This window comes from Symphalangus syndactylus, chromosome 6, assembly GCF_028878055.3.
Source record: "Symphalangus syndactylus isolate Jambi chromosome 6, NHGRI_mSymSyn1-v2.1_pri, whole genome shotgun sequence".
NCBI classification, from domain to species: Eukaryota; Metazoa; Chordata; class Mammalia; order Primates; family Hylobatidae; genus Symphalangus; species Symphalangus syndactylus.
The window spans coordinates 130,203,920-130,227,992 of NC_072428.2; the positions used below are offsets into that span (position 1 = coordinate 130,203,920).

The 24,073-nt window shown below is 42.9% G+C and overlaps 1 protein-coding gene across 3 annotated transcripts in view; it reads right to left on the reverse strand.

Annotated features, from left to right (window-relative positions):
- The window catches only part of KDM7A (lysine demethylase 7A), a 94,171-nt gene extending 77,166 nt beyond the window's left edge, over positions 1-17,005 (reverse strand). The window contains exon 1 of one of the 3 annotated variants that reach the window (XM_063641652.1): positions 16,991-17,005. Coding sequence is in view for 2 of the 3 variants with exons in the window: in XM_055284214.2 (XP_055140189.1) it covers positions 12,656-12,849 (194 nt within the window). In the remaining variant the exon portion in view is untranslated. Of the gene's footprint in view, positions 1-4,276; positions 4,358-12,655; positions 13,158-16,990 lie in introns of those variants that run through there. The other 2 variants (XM_055284214.2, XM_055284215.2) reach the window with 2 other exon arrangements.
- Between the last annotated feature and the right edge of the window lie 7,068 nt (positions 17,006-24,073).

Here is a 24,073-nt window from a genome sequence, read left to right on the forward strand (position 1 = left end):
TGGCATTGATCAATGGCAGCCAGCATGACAAAAAGAGAAACAATCAGACATTTTACGCCTTCTGCTTAGGTTCCTGATAGAAATCTGCACCACTCTCCTGTGAAATTTTCGGGGATTTAGAGGGACCTGAATCTGATCAAGCTTCTCTAAAGCCAACTACCAATTTATAGGAAAGCGAGGAGCAAAAAGATTCTGCAGGGATGTAATCAGCAAAATCCAGAAAGTGGAAATTTTTAGGATAAACAACCACTTTGTGCAACAAAGAGTTTGCAAGGGCGGGGGTAGGATTAAAGACCTGAAAGAAAAACCTATAGATCAGGGTTTCTCAACAACAGCACTATGGAGATTTTAGACTAGATCATTCTTTCTTGTGGGGACTAACCAGTGCAGAATGTTTAGTAGCGTCCCTGCCCTCTACCTACTAGCTGCCAGTAGCAACCACTCTGCCACTCCCAAATCAAAAATGTCTCTAGACATTGACTAGTGTTCCCTGGGAGACAAAATCTCATCTAGTTGAGAATCACTGCTATGTATTAAGAAACTTACAAGATGTAGCAACTAATCACATGTGTGAACCCTATTTAGATCTTGATTCAAACAAATAGTGAAAAAAATTATGACATTTTTGAGAAAACTAGAAATTTGGACAGCAGATATTGATGTTATGAAGAAACTGTTAACTATTTTTAATTATAATAAAGGTACTGTAGGTTTTTAAACTTGAGGCCTTATCTTTTAGATTTACATGCTGAAATACTCATAGATATAATGATATGGTATCAGGAATTTGCTTCAAAGTAGCCAGGTAAGGGGGTGGTAATCAAACTGGCAGTGAATTGATACTCACTGAAGCAGGCTTATGGAACCTGGAAGCACTGGATACTATGCGGTCTACTTCTGCATATGTTTGGTATCTTCTCTTTAAGAAAAATTAAAAGTCAAGAAGACCATGGTGCCTGGCAACATTCGGCTGAATGATAGATCAATCAGGTGACTGATTTCCACCAACAATAGCATGTATGCTTGCTCATATACCCTCAGAAGTTCTCAAACTAATCGATTTTAAAAGGAAAATACTCACCATCTTTTTAAAAGACAAATTAAAATAAGTGAACCTCAGGATACTTTATATCCCTGGGGTTCACAAAACACAGGTTAGAAAATGCTGCTTTGGGGAAATTCCTGGATCATTAATGCTCTAGAGACTCGTATTATATACCTTTACCTGCTCAGTGTTTGTAATTCTATGTCACTTATATTTGCCGATTTTCTTTTATTCTAAAAACTACCAGAGCCAGTGGTGTTTTTTAAAAATTTAGAAACAGAATAATATTTTAAAATTTAGCTACGAAGCATCTTTAAGATACAACTTAATTATCCAATAGTAAACCAAGCAGTTAGGGCTATTTTCTCACCAGGTTGTTCTTCACAGTAGCTAATGATAAGCTACACTTAAAGTATGTTACAGTAGTCCCCTCCTTATTTGTGGTTTCACTTTCCAAGGTTTCAGGTACCAGTGGTCAGCCAAGGCCGAAAAATATTAAATGAAATATTCCAGAAACAGACAATTCTTAAGTTTTAAACTGACTGCCGTCTTGAGCATCATGATGAAATCTTGCACCATCCCATCTAGGATGTGAATCATCCCTCTGTTAGTGTATCCAGACTGTTTTACTACCTGCCCACAAGTCTCTGAGTTATGAGATCAACTGTCGGGGTATCAATGCTTGTGTTCAGGTAACCGTTATTTTACTTAATAATGGCCCCAAAGCGCAAGAGCAGTGAGGCTGGTGTGATGCTGGCAATGCAGATATGCCAAAGAGAAACCATTAAGTGCTTCCTTTAAGTGAAAAGTAAAAGTTCTTGATTTAAGGAAAGAAAAAAAAACAGTATGTTGAGTTCCTAAGATCTATGGTAAGAACAATTCTATCTATAAAATTGTGAAGGAGGCAAAAGAAATTCATGCTAGTTTTGCTGCTGCACCTTAAACTGCAAAAGTTACAGCCACACTGTATAACTTTTACTGCAGTACACTGTTGTAATGTTCTATTTTATTCACTTATTGTTGTTAATCTCTTACTGTGTGCCTCATTAATAAGTTAAACTTTGTCATGGGTATGTATGTATAGGCAAAAACATGGTATATTCAGAGTTCAGTACTATCCGTAGTTGCCGGCATCCACTGGGGGGTCTTGGAACACGTATCTCCCTCAGATAAGCGGGGACACACTACTGTATATGCATATTAATAGATCTAAGGAAGAAAACTATACGATTCTCTCCACAGATGCTGAAGGAGCCTTTGATAAAACTCAACATCCATTCGTGATAAAACTACTTAAATAAAATTGAGGAATACTTTTTTTTCCTTTTTTTTTTTTTGAGGCAGGGTCTCACTGTGTCACCCAGGCTGGAGTGCACTGGTGGGATCATGGCTCACTGCAGCCTCAACCTCCCAAGCTCAAGCAATCCTCCCACCTCAGCCTTCCAAGTAGCTGGGACTACAGGCACTCCCCACCATGCCCAGCTAATTTTTGTATTTTTTGTAGAGACGGGCTCGTCATGTTGCCTAGGCTAGTCTCAAACTCCTGGACTCATGCCATCCACCCACCTTGGCCTCCCAAAGTGCTGGGATTATAGTCATAAGCCACTGCACCTGGCGGAATACTGTCTTAATACGACAAATTAGTCCTAAAGCTAGTATCTTCCTTAATGAGGAAATATTAGAGGCATTTCTACTAAGATTAGGAACAAAGCAAGCATACCCACTATCTACCACTATTCAACACTATACGAGAGGTGTAAGCCTGTGCAATTATATAAGTGAAATCAAACAGAGGCATAAGAATGGGCAAAGAAGTATTAAAACTCTCTATTTGCAAATTATATATCAGTTCCCTAAGTGATAATACAACTCAAATAATTTTTTCAGCAAAGTAGCAGGATATAAAAGTAACATTTAAAAAACACAAACAATAACCAATAGCAAACAATAACCAACAGCAAACAAATGGTAAAGAAAATCTCATTTATAATACTAACAAAATTAGTTAGGAATAATCTTAAAAATGTGTAAAATCTATACAAAGAAAAATTCAAAACACACCTGAAAGACAGAAAAGTAGATATAAATAAAATAAATAAAAGAGGTAATACTATTCACAGAGAGGACTCAATATTATAAACATATCAGCTCTCATAAGTTAAATGTAACCCTAATAAAAATCCCAACAACGCTTCTGAATAAAATTGGACAGGTTGATACTAAAGTTCATATTAAAAAATAAATCTGCAAGAATAACCAGAAAAACACTGAAAACAAATACAATAAACTAAGAGGATGGGACAGGCCTTACCACACTTACACCATACTATAAAAGCCTCTGTAATTAAAACACTGTGGTGCTGACACATGAATGGACAAATCAACCAATGGAATAAAACAGAAAGTGCAGAAACAGACCCAAGTATATATAAAATCTTTGACATATGACTATTATATATACATACGTTTTGGCATCTGAAGTCACTGGGACAAATATGGACATTTCAATAAATAGTACTGGGACAACTGGACAATTTCTTTTTACTTAGAAAAATTCTACTTCTATTTCATATTAAAAATAAAATCCAAATGGATTAGTGATCCATTTAGAAACTTAAAAAATAAAACCACACAAGTATTAGAAAAAAACACAGGAAAAAATTCTCTTTACCTTGAGGTAGACAAAGGATTGCTAATTATGACTCAAAATCCAGAACCAATAAAAGACTAATAAATATGACTACATATTTCTTAAAAGAATTTTTGCATGGCAAAAAAATTACCATAAACAAAACCAAAAGACAACTGAAAGCTGGAAGAGAATACTTAGAACATTTGCCACAAATGGCTAGTACCCCTAATATGTAAAAAGTCCTTAAATATTGAGGGACAAAGGACTAAAAGCATGATAAAATCAGAAAAAAAAAAAGTAACCAGATGATTCTTGAAAGAATGTGGTCCTAAAACTAAGAAAAAAAAAATGTTCAAACTCATTTATAATTAGACAAATGCAGATTAAAACATGGATACCATTTTCCATCTACTGGATTGACAAAGATTAAAAACATGACAACACATCCTGATGACAAGGATCTAGAGAAAAAGGGACTCTCACACTGTTGGTGGGAATGCAAACTGGTCCAACCATTCTAGAGAGAAATCTAGCAATCCTAATAAAACAACATATACATTTATATTTTGACTAAGCAATCCCACTTTTAACAATCTAACCTGAAGTTGTATCTCAATACAAGGTCGGGCATGGTGGCTCATGCCTGTAATCCTAGCACTTTGGGAGGCCAAGGTGGGCAGATCACCTGACGTCAGGAGTTCAAGACCAGTCTGGCCAACATGGTGAAACTCCATTTCTGCAAAAAAAAATACAAAAATTAGCTGGGCACAGTGGCACATGCCTATAATCCCAGCTACTCAGGAGGCTGAGATGTAAGGATCACCTGAGCCTGAGAGGTCGAGGCTGCAGTGAGCCAAGATCGCACCACTGCACTCCAGCCTGGGCGACAGAGCAAGACTCTATCTCAAAAAAACAAACAAACAAACAAACAAACAAAAACTGGATGTAGGAGGCATCAAAATGTAATACAAGCAGTAACAAATGAACCTGTCAGTAAATGACATACATTAAAGTAGGGTGAAAAGAATTGACCTAAGTAACTTTGGAAAACAATATTCTGATTAGATACTGTAAGGCCAAAGGCAAAAAAGAAGTACTATATACACGACTACCTTAATCTAGCTAGCAAATTTGTTTCTCACAAAAATATAGGTTAGCAAATTCTTGGACTACTTTACAGGATTGAACAAATATGTTGTAGATAATGACAGTTAGGTTTCTCACCGTTGTACAAATAAAGTTACAAGTAAGGAAAGGGGAAAGCTAAAATGAATCCTGTGGTGTTATATTAGAATCAAAGATATCATTATGAAACTTACAGTTCGTAATATATACAGACAGAAACAAAGACAAATGTGTGTGCATGTGTGCAGTTAGTGTATTTCCTAGCTCTGTCCTCTGAGAAGGCCTAGAAACAATGAGCCCACTAATACCAGACCTTGGTTTCTAACACTATTCTCCAATAAAAAGGAAACAGGGCTCACACATATAGACACGAAAATCATACAAGTTACCATTAACTCAACCTACAATTAATGGGAAAAATAACCTTTTCACTAACGGAAAAAATAATCACTACAGTAATAAAATGTAATTTTCAAAAAAGACCAGAAACTTGGTGGTAGTTGTTAAGATTAGCACTGGCTGTTCAAAGGCTGAACAAATTATCTCAAAATTTAAATTGCTCAAATCAACCAACGCTCACTTTTATAACCAAATTCTTCTACACTCGTTCTATTCTTACTCATAAGCCTCCACTTCAAATCTTCAAACATAAAAGCATTCCTCCCTTGGATGATCAGAAAACTCGATTTCATACCTAAAAATACAGAACAGGAGTGTATTCCAAGCAGAAATATACCCCAAACTAATGGTTTTTTTTGTTTTGTTTTTTGAGATGAAGTCTTGCTCTGTCACCCACTCTGGAGTACAGTGGCGTGATCTCGGCTCACTGCAACCTCCGCCTCCCGGTTTCAAGCGATTCTCCTGCCTCAGCCTCCCAGGTAGCTGGGATTACAGGTGCACACCACTACGCCCAGCTAATTTTTGTATTTTTAGTAGAGATAGGGTTTCACCATGTTGGTCTGGCTGGTGTCGAACTCCTGACCTTGTGATCCGCCCACCTCAGCCTCCCAAAGTGCTGGGATTAGCGTGAGCCACTGTGTCCAGCCTAACTAATGGTTTTTAAAAAGCTTATGAGAGAACTATGTCCCATGCCTCCAAGTAACCTGAGATAAGCCTCCCATAATCACAACATATTTTGTTCAAACAGCAAAACTGTATATAAATTATAAAACTCTTATAAGTGAAACACACAAATACTCATTATAATAAACCATCATATCAAAACAATGAAATTGAGAAGTAATAAATGAATTTTTTGTTTTCTTATAGGAAGATACATATTCACCTAATAAGTTTATGACACTAATCATGAAGGTGAAATGTATATTAAACACATTTGTAAAATATTTCCTATCCCTAACCAATTTTAAGAAGTCAAAATACACTCTAATAAAAAAAATCCATTTATATAACAAGGATAAAAGCAGAGTTAAATTATAAAACTTTTCAAATAAATATTTTATACATACTGTGTCCCCAAGGCAGTTATAATATTTTACATATTTACATTAAAGAAAGTAATTTTGATTTTAAAAAAGGAAGATGTTTACAGGCATGTCTCTTCCGAACCCTGCCACAACTGTCTCACCTATGCACCCCTGAGATAGAGACAGACAAGTCACATCTAATCCTCCTCCTGAAGCTGGCTGCAGCCAAGGAGGAAGAGGAGACTCAGTACCACCTACCCCCTTGACAGCATGAGCTCTGGAGTCAGCCTGCATGAGCTCAGATGCTAGCTCTCTCACCTTCCAGCCTTTCCATCCTGGGAAAGTTACTGAACTCCCTAACTCTCAGATTCCTCATCTGTAAAATGGGGATGATAATAATAGCAATTACTCAACAAGGTGACTGTGAGACTTCAATGAGTTAACCAAACATCTAATTAATTAGAACAGTGCCTAGCACTTTGTAAAACATTCGTTAAGTGAGATTCGATATTTATCTCTCTTTCCCTTCGAGAATGTAAGTCACAAGAGAGCAAGGACTTTGTTTTGTTCATTGCTATATTTCTAGCACAAATACACTATATTCCTAGCACCTGGTACACTACAAACTCTTGGCCAAAGTCAACATCATACTCAATGACAAAACACAAGAGGCAATCTCATTCAAGACAGAAACAAGAAACAAATTTTAAAATACTGTGTCAGTTAACAAATTGGCAAATTTTTAGGGTGCATGGCACATCTGTAATCCCAGCTACTTGACAGGCTGAGACAGGAGGATTGCTTGCACTCAGGAGTTCAAGATCAGCCTGGGTTGGCAACGTACTGAGACCCCCATCCCCCAACAACAACAAAAGACTTCGGTACACATGCAGCTCAGTAAATCTTTACATCTGAATACATTCATACAACCACCACCCAAGATCAAGATAAAGAATATGGCCGGGTGTGGTGGCTCATGCCTATTACAGGCACTTTGGGAGGCCAAGGTGGGCAGATCACAAGGTCAGGAGATCGAGACCATCCTGGCTAACACAGTGAAACCCCATCTCTACTAAAAATACAAAAAAAAAAAAAAAAAAAATTAGCTGGGCGTGGTGGCAAGCGCCTGTAATCCCACCTACTCAGGAGGCTGAGGCAGGAGAACCATTTGAACCCGGGAGGCAGAGGTTGCAGTGAGCCGAGATTGCGCCACTGCACTCTGGCCTGGAGACAAAGAAAGATTCGGTCTCAAAAAAAAACAAAAATAAAAATAAATAAATATATGTATACACACACACATACACACACACACATATGTCCTGCATCTCAGAAACTCCCTCTCAGCCAATTCCCACCCAAAAGGTAAACCCTATTCTGACTCCTAGCCCCAATTATGCCTGTACTTGAACTTCACATAAACAGAGCCAAACAGTATGCTCTTTTGTACTGGGTTTCTGTGTTCAACTTTATTATGTGTGAGATACATTCATGTTGTGTGCATCCGTAGTGTATTCTTTTTTATAGCTTGGTATTCCATTTTATGACTATACTATAATGTATCCAATCTACTGTTGATGACATTTAGGTTGTTACAGTTTGGGGACAATATGAAAAATGCTGCCATGAACAGGCTTGGGTATGTCTTTTGGTGGTAATACTGACTTATCTACAGATTAACAGTTTTTGTTTGTTTCGGTAGGGGCTGGTTAATAATACCTTAGATTGGGAGGATGCAGGAAACTAGAAAGTGGACACTGTAGGTGAGAGCAGAAATCGGCCTAACCTTTCTGGAGGAGTTTGGCAATAGGCACAAGAAGCCTACAAGCATCTATACCATTTGACCAATAATACTAGTTCAAGGAAATTTCTTATTGGGAAATTGTACATGCCAGGTCTTCTTCTAAGTGTTTTATATGTATTAACTCATTTTATTTATTCTAAGGAAATGACCACAATAATTTGTTTAGTATGTCAATCATATCATCAATAGTAAACATAAGAAAAATTAGTAAACAGTCCGGGCGTGGTGGCTCACGCCTGTAATCCCAGCACTTTGGTAGGCTGAGGCGGGTGGATCACAAGGTCAGGAGATCGAGACCATCCTGGCTAACACGGTGAAACCCCGTCTCTACTAAAAATACAAAAAATTAGCTGGGCGTGGTGGCAGGTGCCTGTAGTCCCAGCTACTCAGGAGGCTGAGGCAGGAGAATGGCGAGAACCCAGGAGGCGGAGCCTGCAGTGAGCTGAGATCATACCACTGCACTCCAGCCTGGGTGACAGAGTGAGACTCCGTCTCAAAAACAAAAAACAACAAAAAAAGTAGTAAACAAAGTAAATAACAACAGAGGAATTATTTTCAAATATATTGTACTTCTGTGAAATTAAACACAATGTAGCCACTAAAAAATGTTTTCAAAGAACATTAAAGATATAGGAAAAAGTACACATCAATGAAAAAGGTAACATGGAATGCATAGAAAAAATTCGAATTTTGTTTTTTAAAAAGAATATACATATACACATACCACATTATTAATAAAATAGTGGTAATCACTGGAAGACATGCGTACTTTCATATTCTTTATACTTTTCTGTACTTTCCAATTTTTCCTTAATATATTGCTTTTATCAACTAAAAAAAATGTGATTAAAGACTAATAAACAACGGTGTTTACATTCTAACAGGAAGAAAACAGAAACTCTAATACAATTCAATTAGGGCAGTGAGACAGTTTTGCATATGATGATATAAAAGTATTACAGAAAGACATCTAGCCTGGAGATAAAGGAGCGGAGTCTTATCAGGAAAGATGTTCACGGTGGTACTTCCACCAAGAACTCAGGGAGAAAGAACTGTATCTCCAGGTTAGACAGAACATTCCCGGCAAAATCCTGTTAATTCCTCAACTCACTGCCCCTAGAGTTCAATTATACACTGTACCCTGCCTGGCAAGTGTTCTTTTCTCACTTGCAAAAAGGCTTAGGCAGATGGACAGATGGGAATTGGTATGCAGCTAAAGTTTGACAGCATCAGACCTGGAAGACGCTGGTTCCATCCACCCTGCAGCTTGACAGAAAAGCATCAAGGACAGGCCTTCCTTCCCTGTCACAAGAAATTAGGGCAACAACTTTTCAGATTTCCTTGTGTCAGAAACGCCAGGCAGAATAAACTAAAATTTATATATATCAAAATTCACTGATTCCTCAAGTTTAAAAAGTCCTTCTACTTGAAGGTATAAAGTTAACAAGAAATTACCCAGGCAATGGCAATTCTCTGTATCCAACCTCCTACTCCTCCTTGCTCCTCTACAGACGGACCACCTCTGGTCCAATGAAATCTAAGCATGGTAAAGATACATCTTGGTCCTTTAGGGGTCAATTCTCATGGAAGCAAATGATATTTGTTTAATAGTTAATATAAAGGAATATTTTGCTGTGTTCTGAAAAACGATCACTCATTTCATGGTACAGTAAACATCAGAGTAAATACCACGGGAAAAACATACAGAGTCCAAATTACCAATACTTAAGAATTAAATTTACTAGGCTGGGCAGGGTGGCTCACACCTGTAATCCCAGCACTTTGGGAGGCCGAGGTGGGCGGATGACCTGAGGTCAAGAGTTCGAAACCAGTGTGGCCAACACGGTGAAATCCCGTTCCTACTAAAAATACAAAAATTAGCCAGGCGTGGTGACGGACACCTGTAATCCCAGCTACTCAGGAGGCTGAGGCAGAAGAATCACTTGAACCCGGGAGGCAGAGTTTGCAGTGAGCAGAGCAGAGATCGCGCCACTGCACTCCAGCCTGAGTGACAGAGCGAGACTCTGTCTCCAAAAAAAAAAAAAAATTAAACTTAATAAAAAGATAATGCTTTTGTAGGGCAGGACAATATGGCTAAATTTTCTAACTTTTAACATCTGAACCACATAAAAGTTTCAAGGATTGATGGTCAAAAAGACCCTGGGCTCAAAAAAACCTATTTTAGACTCACTTCCACGATATGAAGTTACACAAATTTATGTGTCAAAGCAGAGAGGGCATATTTGTTTTGGCCTTGCTCTCTCTCCTTCCCATAAGCCCTCTGTATTTCCTATTTCCCTATTTACAAGTGTATACTTAAATGTATTACAAAATTCTCAAATACCTGGGACTTTTCATGGTTATAGTGTTAAGTGACCTGAATTAAGATAAATACAATTCTAGTCTAAAATTTGGTAGCCTATCAAATCCGCATTGCATAATGAGACAAGTTTCTTTTTTCTTTTTTTTTTTTTTTTTTTTTGAGACGGAGTCTCACTCTGTCACCAGGCTGGAGTGCAGTGGCGCGATCTCGGCTCACTGCAACCTCCGCTTCCCGGGTTCAAAAGATTCTCCTGCCTCAGCCTCCAAGTAGCTAGGATTACAGACACGCACCACCACGCCCAGCTAATTTTTGTATTTTTAGTAGAGACGGGGTTTCACCATGTTGGGGTTTCACCATGTTGGCCAGGATGATCTCGATCTCTTTACCTCGTGATCCACCCGCCTCAGCCTCCCAAAGTGCTGGGATTACAGGCGTGAGCCACCGAGCCTGGCGAGACAAATTTTTTATGCAGTTTAAACCGCCTCAAATTTCAAAAAATAGTTCTTTGAAAAAAAAAATAAGCATTTACATAATCACCAGGGATTCTGATTTTATTCTATACAGAACCTAAATGTTCGGATAATCTTTATTCTAGTTGCATAGAATATGTTATGGAAACAGGATGTGGAAATAGAATTGGATATACAAGACTGCTAAAGATTATACGAAACGAGGACGCTGCCTTTCTTTTAAAGTGATAATTTGCTGTGTCTTGTTTTCTGTTGTGAGAATCGGCTAGCCTGAAAACTGATTAAGTAAAACTGTACTTGAAAATTAAGTAAAACTTAACTACACCTAGCACTAAACACTGCAAAGAACATTGTGATTTACATGGTTTTCTCTCCCTGGACCAGTAGAGGGAGACTAAGACATCTGGCCTGGTCGTGTAGTGTTTCTGTAAAATTGGGGAGGGGGGAGCGGAGGCTGTATTTAAATGTCCTGCTGTCAATCAAAAGACACTTCCTACAATCACAGTCACCATATCTGCTATTACTCGTGAGCGTGCTCTCGCCAAGAGACAACACCAAACGGGGCCCGGGAAACCGGCTTCAACTAAAGGTGACCGCAGGCTTTGCCACAACACCCAAATAAGGACTTTGGGAGCCCAACCCCAACTAGTTTCTTTGTTTAAATGACTGTGAATCCCTCCCACGCCGGAGTCAAGAGGCTGTGGCGCCGCCCTTTATTAGCCTCACACTTTGATTACAAAACACACGAGTCGGCGGCCTGGCTGCGGAGGCGGCCCGAGCTCTCAAACGTCAAACCCGGAGCGCGGCGGCGGCTGAATCAGAGGGCAGCGTCCTCCGCCGCCGCCGCCGCCGCCGCCGCCAGCCGGCCCCGCAACGTCCGCCCGGCCGACTCAAGTTCGCCAGCACTGGCGCCCGGGGCACAGCCGCAGGCCGTCCCGTTGTCGCCGGCTTCGAGCGATGGCAACTGCACTCTTTGTAAAGTTTAAGCCGCGGCGCGAGGGCGACGCAGGGGGTCCGGAGAAGCGTTCCCTTCGGGCCCCCGCCGCCCACTCCATCTGCCCCAGTCCCGGCGCCCCGGGTGTGTGCGGGGGCCCAGGGCAGCGACCCGGGTCAACCTGACGCCCGCCGGGGGCCCAGCCCCAACTTCCCTGGCACCTTTCAAGTCCCCGAGAGCGAGTGCCTCATCTGTTGCTCTGTTTACTCCGCGGAGCCCCGCCGAGCTGGCTGACGCGATCGCCTCTCGGGCCCGCCGCTGCCCCCGTCCCACCGGCCCAGGAAGTTTGATAAAGACGGGGAAAGGGACGCGACAGGGACCCGGGGCGCGGAGGAGACGCGGGGCCGGGGCGACCCCATTGCCGCCCGGAAGGAAGGCAGGCGCGTCGGCCGGCCGGGCAGAGCGGCGGGGCGGCCGGCGACTTCGGGCCGGAGCCCCGGGCGCGGCGGGGCGGGGCGGCGGCGGCCCGGGCTGGCGAGGGGCTGCGGGCCCGGCCGGCGCTCCGCCCGACGCCCCCGCCGCGCCTGCCCGGCCGCGTCCCCTCGCCCCAGGCTCCCCCTGCCAACTTCTCCGCCGGCCCTCTTTGTTCGTGTTGTTGTGGCGACTCTTCGCCCGGGCCGGGCGAGCCCACCGGCTCCCCTCTGGAGCCCGCCCGGCGCCCGGCGAACCCGGGGCCCCGCGCGCCCCGCTGCCCGGCCGGGGGGCTACGCACCGGGGCCCCCTGAAAGCTGGGCGCGGCGCGGCGGCCCGGCCCGAGGGAGGCGCGGGCGGCCGGCGGCGGCGGCGGTTGGTCGGTGGCCGGCGGTGGCGGCTGCGGGGCTGGAGGGGGTTTATTTACCTGCCGTGGAACCAGTCCTTGCAGATATCGCACTCGATCATGAAGCGGTTCACGTCGTACGGCTGCCGGCACACACAGTACACGGGCGGGGGCGGCGGAGGCGCCGAGGCCCGGCCGGGAGCCGCCACCGACACGGCTGCCGCGGCGGCTCCAGCTGCTGCTCCCGCGGCCACCGCCGCCGCCGCTCCGGCCATCTTTAAAAAACACACACACGCTCGCTCGCTGCTCCGCTCGCCGACTGGAGCGAGCGCAGCCGCCAGCCAGCGCCGCCTCCTGCAGCAGCCGCGGCGGCGGCGGCGGCGCCTCAGTGCGCGCGCGCGAGGCCGCGGCGGCTGGCGGAGGGGGAGGAGGCGCGCGCGACGCGCGAGGCCCAGACCCGGCTGCTTCCGGCGCTCGGCTCGGGGCCGTGCGTCTCGCGCACGTCTCTGGCGCCGGCGCGCGCTCCCCGCTCCTCTCCGCGACGGCCGGGCGGAGGGAGCTGTTGAAGGGCACGCAAGCGGCTGCGGAGGCGGAGGGAGCCGAGGCCCCGTGAGGACACGCGCGGTGGTGGCGGTGGCGGCGGGCGCGCGGCCGCAGCCGGAGGAGAACGGCGGGAGCGTGCGAGGAGCCGGCTCGGTTATTTCGGAGCGAGAGCCGAGGCCAGGGGAAGTTCCTACGGAGCGCACAAGGGCAGAAGAGGTGCCGCGTCCCGAAGAGGAGAAGCGGAGAAGTTTTCTCCTGCCCGGGTCGCCTCGCGACGCTGGGAGAATCGCCCAGCCCTCCGCAGCCGCGCAGCGAGAACCGGAGCTGCGGCCCCGCACCGGCGTGCGTCCAGCTGAGCTGACACGGCGAGCCGGTTGTGCCTTTCCGAGGGAGGAACGTGCCGTGGAATCCACTCAAACTTTGGAAAACATCCCACCCGCATTCCCACAGAGCAGCAAGGAGACCAGAGCGTTGATGGAGCTACTGTTAAGTTGCGGGAGGGCTGTCCCCAAGAGGAATTCATCACTGTCGTCCGCTGGGAGGGACCAACCTTGAAATGGGGTTGGTGGAGAGACGGAGAAGAGTCGGCGTTCTTATAAATAACAAGACTTAGCTATGAACCCTTCCGATTCCCAAGTGGGGAAGATAGGGGTAAAATTCTAAGTGACTTCTCGCTCCGAAGAGGGATACCACAAAAAGCGGAGCGCAGGGTACTTGGCGTATAATAAGCCATCAATAATTTTTGGGTGAAATTGAGAGCCAAATATAAGATGATAAACTGAAGAATAAAAACAGCTGACAAATACTGAATAGAAAAGATTGCGTTGGAATCATAACTGTGGACTGGAAGTGATGTTAAGGATTATTGAATTGAGCATTTGTAGCTGAATTTCTGCTGGCATTTCTATCAGTGGGGAAAGCCCTCACAGCTCCCTAGGTAATTTTTGTTAGGGGAGGAAGAAGTGTTGTTCTGTCACCCACCCCCAGGCGAGTCGCTGATCTAATTCTCCATTTCTTTCTTTTTTCTTTTCTTTTCTTTTTTTTTTTTTTTTTTTTTGAGACGGAGTTTCGCTCTTGTAGCCTGGGCTGGAGTGCAGTGCAGTGCTGAGATCTCAGCTCACTGCAACCTCCACCTCCGGGGTTCAAGAGATCCTCCTGCCTCAGCCTCCCAAGTAGCTGGGATTACAGGCGCACACCACTGCGCCCGGGTAATTTTTGTATTTTTAATAGAGACGGGGTTTCACCATGTTGGCCAGGCTGTTCTTGAACTCCTGACCTCAAGTGATCCGCTCGCCTCGGCCTCCCAAAGTGCTGGGATTACAGGCGTGAGCCACCAAGTCCTGCCTAATCTCCTTTTTATAGTTGAGGAAAGCTAGTAACTTGCCTGAAGTCTCATATATTAAAGCTGTAACTGAAGTTTTTAAGTGTCTCAATTCTGCAACTATTTGTTTTTCTATCACATCACTGTTTGGCATATATATAGCAGGAAAAGGAAAGGCTGGAAATTAGTTGACCACACACTGATTAAGCTTGAAACATATTTCTACTGGAGAAAAAAAGTTACTGTAATTTTGGCATAGACATCACATATTGCTGGAGTGGAAAGACCCATGCACTCAGGTCCTGCTTTCTATAATCTGTGACCTCAGGCCAGTCACTCCATTTCTCCTGAACGAGATCACTGATGATCTGTTGAAAGAAAAATTATGGATAGTAATGCCTTAATTACCTCACAGAGGTTTTACAAGGAGCAAAAAGACGATGTATTTTTAAACGTACTTTGTAGGAGATGTGTGTTGTCGAGACAATACAGCAGTGAAGAGAAGGCACACAAAGCTATCTTGTTGGAGTCTGGCTAAAGAGCACCAAAGCAGCCTGGTGTGGGATGTCCTCTGGGGGCCACCTGGCCTTGCTATGTTAACATGGACTAGGCAGGGGTATGAAGAAGGCAGCCAAGCAGAGGAGGAGGCAGCAGCAACAATGAGAGATTGGTTATCCATATGATTTGGATCTGTGTCCCCACCCAAATCTCATGTGGAATTGTAATCCCCAATGTTGGAGGTGGAGACTGGTGGGAGGTGACTGGATCATGGGAGTGGATATCTTATGAATGGTTTAGTACCATCCACTTGGTATTGTCCCCGTGGTAATGAGTGAGTTCTCAAGAAATCTGGTCATTGAAAAATATGTGGCACCTCCTCCCTCTCTCTTTTGCTCCTGCCCTGGCCATGTGATGCAGTTTGTCTTCAGCCATGATTATAAGTTTCCCGAGGCCTCCCCAGAAGCTGAGCAGATGCCAGCATCATGCTTCCTGTACAGCCTGCCTTCCATGAGCCAATTAAACTTCTTTTCTTTACAAATTACACAGTCTCAGATATTTTTCTCTTTTTTTTTTTTTTTTGAGATGGAGTCTGAGTCTGTTGCTCAGGCTGGAGTGCAGTGGTGCGATCTCAGCTCACTGCAACCTCCACCTCCTGGGTTCAAGCAATTCTTACGCCTCAGCCTCCTGAGTAGCTGGGATTACAGGCACCTGCCACCATGCCCGGCTAATTTTTGTAATTGTAATACAGAAGGGTTTCACCATGTTGCTCAGGCTGGTCTTGAACTCCTGACCTCAGGTGATCCACCTGCCTCAGCCTCTCAAAGTGCTGGGATTACAGTTGTGTGCCTCAGATATATATATATATATATATATATATTTTTTTTTTTTTTTTTTTTTTTTTTTTTTTTTTGAGACACAATCTCACTCTTGCCCAGGCTGGAGTATAGTGGCACGATCTTGGCTCACTGCAACCTCGCCTTCTGGGTTCAAGGAATTCTTTTGCCTCAGCCTCCCAAGTGTCTGGGATTACAGATGTGCACCACCACACACAGCAAATTTTTGCATTTTTGGTAGGGACAGAGTTTCAACATGTTGGCCAGGCTGGTCTCGATTTCCTGACCTCAGGTGATCCACCTGCCTCATCCTCCCAAAGTGTTGAGATTACAGGTGTGAGCCACCGCACCCGGCCCAGATGTTTCTTTATAGCAACGAAAGAACAAACTGATACAGTTGTGTACAAGAGGACTGATCAAATACAGTCGTGTTGGCCGGGTGCGGTGGCTCATGCCTGTAATCCCAGCACTTTGGGAGGCCCAGGCGGATGGATCATGAAGTCAGGAGATTGAGACCATCCTGGCTAACACGGTGAAACCCTGTCCCTTCTAAAAATACAAAAAATTAGCTGGTTGTGGTGGCACGTGCCTGTATTCCTAGCTACTCGGGAGGCTGAGGCAGGAGAATCGCTCAAACCCGGGAGGCAGAGGTTGCAGTGAGCCAAGATCGCGCCACTGCACTCCAGCCCGGGCTACAGAGCAAGACTCCATCTCAAAAAAAAAAAAAAAAAAAAAAAAATACAGTCGTGTTGCTTAACAACAGAGGTAAGTCTGAGAAATGCATCGTTAGGCAATTTCATTGTTGTGTGAACACCATAGAGTGTACTTACAACCCTGTTTGGTATAGCTAACTACACACCAAGGCTAGATGATGTAGCCCATCACTCCTAAGCTATACACCTGTATAGCAGGCTACTGTGCTGAATTCCATAGGGATTTAGAACACAATGGTAAGAAATTGTGTTTCTAAACAGAAAAGGGAGCGTAAAAATATCACATCATAATCTTATGGGGCACCATCATAATATGCAGTCCATCATTGACGGAAATGTCATTATGCGACACATGACAGGCAATATGTTAAGGAAAATGGGAGCCAGGTTTCTCAATGTTCAGGAAGAGAATTACAAATAAGAGGAAACTTTGGTGGTGGACTAGTAATGGAGGTATCAATCTATCACTATTTGTAGAAATAGATATAGGTGTATATGTACATACCCTGTCCATTGAGAGGATCTGGGAGTAGTGACACCAGAAAACAATGAGAACAGCTAGCCCAGGTCTTGGCTTCTAAATACCATTCTCCACTTCATTTTTCTTCTTGGCAAAATAGTTGATTCCAGGACTGGAGAAGAGAGTACAGGATGAGTCTGGAGCTTCTTGTAGTACCAGAATATAAGGACATGCCCAAAGAATAATGAGGCATGTCTAAAGGACACCAGCCAAATCAGGGACAAATTGTACTGCAACATTTAAAAAAAAATCATGTATTATAACCCACTGAATAATATAGGAAGCTATACCAGTGTAAAGACATACATAAATTGAAATTTTGATAAGCATTGGAATATCATAGTTTCAAAGTATCTCCCAACAAAATTCTTACTAATTACAAAGGGAACTAGAGTAACTTTTCAGTGTTAAGAAGCTTGGCAGGCCGGGCGCGGTGGCTCACGCTTGTAATCCCAGCACTTTGGGAGGCCGAGGCGGGCGGATCACGAGGTCAGGAGATCGAGACCACGGTGAAACCCCGTCTCTACTAAAAATACAAAAAATTAGCCGGGCGTGGTGGCGGGCGCCTGTAGTCCCAGCTACTCGGAGAGGCTGAGGCAGGAGAATGGCGTGAACCCGGGAGGAGGAGGTTGCAGTGAGCCGAGATTGCGCCACTGCACTCCAGCCTGGGCGACAGAGCGAGACTCTGTCTCAAAAAAAAAAAAAAAAAAAAAAAAAGAAGCTTGGCAGACACCATCTTAATCAAATGATCAAGTGCCATCAATAATGGGACAAATCAAGATCATGTGCCACCTGATAGGATTTGGTGAGAATACTAGCATCACTTCTGTGCATTTCTGCTCAGTCTATTTAATTAATCTCCAGTTTGGAAATGCAGCTAGTTTTAAAAGTACAGGAAGAGATCAGTAAAGAATAAAAACACTGTAAGGCATACAAGTCTGTAAGGAAAGGTTAGAGAAATTGTAAACACAAAGATTTGATCTTGGGAAGAAAGGGATTAAGGCTAGAACTCTGGATGATGCCAACATTTTAGTGGCAAGCCCCATACATCGTAATTAAGCTCATGGTTTTGGATTCACAACCTACTACCTCTGTGACAACTTATTAACATTTGGATTTTAGTTTTCTCATTTTAATGGGAATGGTAAGCATCTCTGCTTCACAGGGCTGGGTACATTAAAATAACATACTTTGCACAATTCTTAGCATATGATAAGCCATATAGCTACTAACTGTAATTATGAATAATTATTTTGCTACTTGTTCATTAATAATAATAGAGAGGACAGCTCTATTACGAAGAGCAGCTGAAGAGTTAGGACAGAAGACTAGGAGAATATTGTCTCAAAAACAAGTGGGGGATAGAATTTCAAAAGGAAAAATATCTTGAAGAAAGACACCCAGCTCCATGCCAGCATCAGTTGACAATGACTGTGGGACTCCCTCTCCCTTTCTCCTTTGTGGTTTCTCCAATACTCACAGATCTCTCTTAATTTTCACATCAAATCTAGGCTGTTCTGTTTATTTTTAACACTTCACTTGTTCATTTAACCTCATTTCTCGGACAAGGAATGTTTGCTCCAAACTAACCATTCTCCTTCCTGCTACTAATGATACTGCTCTATCTCCACAACCGCGTCTGCTATTCTCTTCCTTAGAAAACAAACATACTGGCCAGGCGCAGTGGCTCACGCCTTAATCCCAGCACTTTGGGAGGCCAAGGTGAATGGATCACCTGAGGCCAGGAGTTCAAGACCAGCCTGGCCAACATGGTGAAACCCCATCTCTAAAAAAATACAAAAATTAGCCGGGCACAATGGCGGGTGCCTGCAATCCCAGCTACTCGGGAGTCTGAGGCAGAAGAATCGCCTGAACCTGGGAAGCAGAGGTTGCAGTGAGCCGAGATCGTGCCATTGCACTCCAGCCTGGGCGACAGAGCGAGACTCTGTCTCAAAAAAAAAAAAAAAAAAAGAAAGAAAGAAAGAAAACAAACATATTTTGGAAATATATTTTGGGAATGCTACGTTAAACCATTGACATGCATTAAATGAGAGCGATTTGTTCTTACATAGCACTTGATCCTCCCCGTAACCTGTTCATCAGATTAACCAAACAGGGATTAACTACACAAATTAACTAGCCTGGCTAAAGTTGTGGTAGGAGGACAGAGAAATTTTAATTTTACTGAGCTGGAGGGAAAAGGATAACGTCTGAGTGTAAAAGATTGCCTCTGGAGAGTAGATCTTGAAAGAGTACATCATGGTGCTGGGAGGAAGAAGAGTGGCGTCTAGTTGGGGAAGCAGGACCCAACACACAGAGCTCAGCAGCTTTGTTCACAGCCCGATTTTCTTTGCTTCTACCCCAGGAGCTGGGAAAATTCTAAACTGACAGCCCGAGGTTAAGATGTTATTAAAGGAGGACTATCATGTTGAACACATTCAAAGCGCAAATGTTAATAAAAGTGGTGAGAAAGTATAAAGGAAAGCAAAGCAGATAAATGACATTAGTAAGGACAGTGAGTCACAATGTAGCCAGGCATTACAAAGGATACAGTATAAAGTACACAGTATCACTTAGGAAGTATCCTTGCCAAAAATGTTTAACCTGAATATAATTAAACCTTAAGACTTAATTTCCAGCTGACAGGAAATTCAGGAGATACAGCAGCAACAAGTTGTATGATACCACAAGGAAATAAGACTAATCCAAAATATGAAACATTTCACAAAACCACTAGCTTAGTTTATTTTAAAAGGTGTCATTTTTAAAACAAAGAGTGTAGCCTGGGCAACATGGCGAAACCCCATCTCTACAAAAAATAAAAATTAACCAGGCGTGGTGGCACGCACCTGTCGTCCCAGCTACTCAGGAGGCAGAGGCAGGTGGATCAAGTCTAGGAGGTCAAAGCTGGAATCAGATGGCCAGCGTGGTGGTTCACGCCTGTAATCCCAGCACTTTGGGAGGCCAAGGCAGGTGGATCACAAGGTCAGGAGATCAAGATCAGCCTGGCTAACATGCTGAAACCCAGTCTCTACTAAAAATACAAAAATTAGCCAGGTGTGGTGGTGCATGCCTGTAGTCCCAGCAACTCAGGAGGCTGAGGCAGGAGAGTCACTTGAACCTGGGAGGAGGAGGTTGCAGTGAGCCAAGATCACGTGCCACTGCACTCCAGCCTGGGCAACAGAGCAATACCCTGTCTCAAAAAAAAAAAAAAACACAGAAGGAAGAAAGAGAGAGGGCAAGAGAGGGGAGGAACATTTTTCTAGATCAGTCTTAAGAAACATAACTAAATAATACAATTCATGAAGCTTGATGGATCCTGATTCTAAAATATCTGCTATAAAAGACAGTTTGAGGGATAATTTTGAAATTTTAATATAATCTGGATGTTAGGTGAAATTAAGGAAACACTAATTTTCTTTGGCATGATACATTATCATGGTTTGTAGAAGAATGTCATTTTTAGAAGACTCGTGCTGAAGCTTTTAAATGATGTCAGCACTTGCTTTAAAAGATTCAGCAAAAAAAAAAGAAGAGGGTGAGGAGAAAGAGATGAATGAAGCAAACACAATAATATTCACAATTGTTAAATCTAGATAATTATATGTCTGTGGATGTTTATTGTACTATTTGACATTTTTCATAAGAAAAAGTTTAAGAATATAGACTTTTTCTTGAGTCTGGCCGGAAGTTTAATAAATCATATTTTCATAATTGATTATTTCCTATTTTGGTTTATTGTATTTTGAATACAATAGTTTATTTTCTTGTTATAACATCTTCTAAAGTTGCACATCTTCCAGAGATCAAAATGTTATGGGGCCACTATTTTGTTAAGTTTTATAACCCAAATGGATCATGAAATAAGGATGTAATTTTTTTTTTTTTGAAACAGGTTATCTGTCGCCCAGGCTGTAGTGCAGTGGCGTGATCTTGGCTCACTGCAACTTCCACCTCCCAGATTCAAGTGATTCTCCTGCCTCGGCCTCCCTAGTAGCTGGGATTACAGGCACCCGCCACCACGCCCGGCTAATTTTTGTATTTTTAGTAGAGATGGGGTTTCACCATGTCGGCCAGGCTGGTCTTGAACTCCTGACCTCAAGTGATCCACCTGCCTCAGCTGCCCAAAGTGCTGGGATTACAGGTGTGAGCCACTGCATCTAGCTGGTTCTTCTAAATGGAGATAGAGAGGGTACCTTTTTAGACTAATATATACATACACAGAGAGTCTCCTAAATCCTCTGAGGGCTGTGCTCTCATCCCTGTGTCTCTAATCTAATGAGACATGTTACTAATGGGAGTACGCTACACTTGTGATCAGTGTGGAAGCAGAAGAAATTTGAGAACCACTGTCTTCCTATAAAAAGTTGCCCATTTACCCCAGTCTATCCATGAAAAAAAACTCTGGACAAATTTCCATAGAGGGACATTCTACAAAATATCCAATCAGTATTCCTGAAACTATCAAGGTCATGAAAAACAAGACAAATCTGAAAAATTGTCACAGCCAAGAAGAACCTAAGGAGACATGACAAGTGTGATGTGGTGTCCTAGTTGGGATCCTGGAACAAGAATGGACATTAGGTTACAACTAAGAGAATCTGAATAAATTATGGGCTTTATTATGAACATGTATCCATATCAGTTTATTAATTATAACAAATATTGATATATCAGACTAATGTAAGATACTAGTAATAGGGGCAACTGGGTATGTGCATTGCAGTCTCTGTGCTATATTCTTTTCTGTAAATGTAAAACTGTTCTAAAAATAAAGCCTGTGCAAATTTTTTTTTAAGTTTTACCTATCAGGGATCTAGCGCTTAAAGCTGTCCCATGGTCATAAATGCTTTGAATTTATATATTGCCTTGGTCTATCAAAACACTGTTCCATACATTATCTACAAAGTCCCTGGGTTTCAAATGCCAACCCAGTTACTCAAAAACAGTTATGTGGGCCCTAGTCGTGGTTTCCCATTTTGAATTCTGTGGTGCTTTAGTGTAGTTTGGGAAGATATTCCTGGTGGGAGGCTGGGCGTGGTGGCTCACACCTGTAATCCCAACACTTTGGGAGGCCGAGGTGAGCAGATCACGAGGTCAGGAGTTCAAGACCAGCCTGACCAACATGGTGAAACTCCATCTCTACTAAAAATACAAAAATTAGCCGGGTGTGGTGGCACACACCTGTAATCCCAGCTACTCAGGAGGCTGAGGCAGGAGAATCATTGAACCTGGGAGACAGAGGTTGCAGTGAGCCGAGATCCTGCCACTGCACTCCAGCCTAGGTGACAGATCAAGACTCCATCTCAAAAAAAAAAAATACTCCTGGTGGGGTAAATAGCATATTGTTTAATAATGATTAAATCTAGAAAATTATCTGTGTGTGTGTGTGTGTGTGTGTGTGTGTGTATCTGTTATTAGCCTGAGGGGTTGGCTAAATTTAAAAGTAAAATGCATTCATCCATCCATTCATTTGTCATTATTGTCCACTATAAACATATGATAGTTGCTAAGCACACGGGGATCAAAGACACATTCTCTGTCTTCCAAGGGCTCCCATTCTGTAAAACAGATAGACAATTAAATATGAAATTGCAACCTAATATACTCAGTACCGTGGTGGAGAAAAACACAAAGAGCTGCAGCTGCATGAAGGAGGGACACCTAACCCAGACTGGGGCTAATCACAGCGTGTTCCGTCCTAAAGGATGAAACATTGAAAGAAATTCTGTGTCCTTCGTCACCCCCATTTATGAAATACGAAAAATTTTACCTTTCAAGAAACATAAGAAAATGTTACTCCCAACTCAAGTAGATTTTTCTATTGATTTATTTAATGTCAGGTGTTTGGTTTTTCACATTATAAGAGGCAAACAAAATCACCAAGGTAGTACTTATCAATAAATAAAGTTGAGATCTGTATCTTCAAAGGGGACTGAATGAGAGACAGTGGAAAAAACTCTACTATATCAACAACCACAGACATTTATTAAGCACTGAAGGCAGTCTGTTTAGCAATATTATAAGTATAAAGAAAAAGTTGACAAACACTGTAATGGAAAATTCTGGGCGTGTTCTAATAAATTTTTTTCTATTCTTATTTCGGGGGTGATTCATCCCTGTTTCTGATCGATGGTAATCAATAGTCACTCCTTATGATCAATAAACAATTTTTTTTTTTTTGAGACAGAGTCTCACAGTAACACCCAGGCTAGAGTGCAGTGGCACAATCTTGGCTCACTGCAACCTCCGCCTTCTGGGTTCAAGTGATTCTCCTGCCTCAGCCTCCCAAGTAGCTGGGATTACAGGCATGTACCACCACACCTTGCTAATTTTTGTATTTCTAGTAGAGACAGGGTTTTGACATGTTGGCCAGGCAGGTCTCGAACTCTTGACCTCAGGTGATCCACCTTCCTCAGCCTCCCAAAGTGCTGGGATTACAGGCATCAGCCACTGCTCCCGGCCAGTATTTTTAAAATTCAAAGAATCTCTTTCAGATTGAATCCAAATGATGAATAATTCTTTTTTTCTTTTCTTTTCTTTTTTTTTTATTTTAGAGACAAGGTCTTGCTCTGCTGCTCAGGCTGGAGTGCAGTGGTGCAATCCTCCCACCTCAGCCTCCAGAGTAGCTGGAACTACAGGCTCGCACCACCATGTTCAGCTATTTTTTTTTATTTTTTATTTTTTTATAGAGACAGGGGTCTCCCTATGTTGCCCAGGCTGGTCTTGAACTACTGGCCTCAAGCGATCCTCCTGCCTCAGCCTCAAAAATTGCTGGGATTACACCCATAAGCCACTGTGCCCAGCCAAGTAATTCTTCTGTGACTTGAAAATTGCAACACTAAATATATATGTAATAACTTCAGATATTGCACGTTGTCTTTAAAATCCTCATATATGTCTTATAAAGCTTTTTACCCATGGATAACTAATTTATGGCCTAATAAATCTATAAATTTAATTAAATTGTGAGTCCTATCTCTTCATTTTATTGCCTCACAGATTTATTCCTTTATAGGTTCTAATTAAGAAATTAAACCAAAAGGAATTCAAAGTTTTAACTTTATT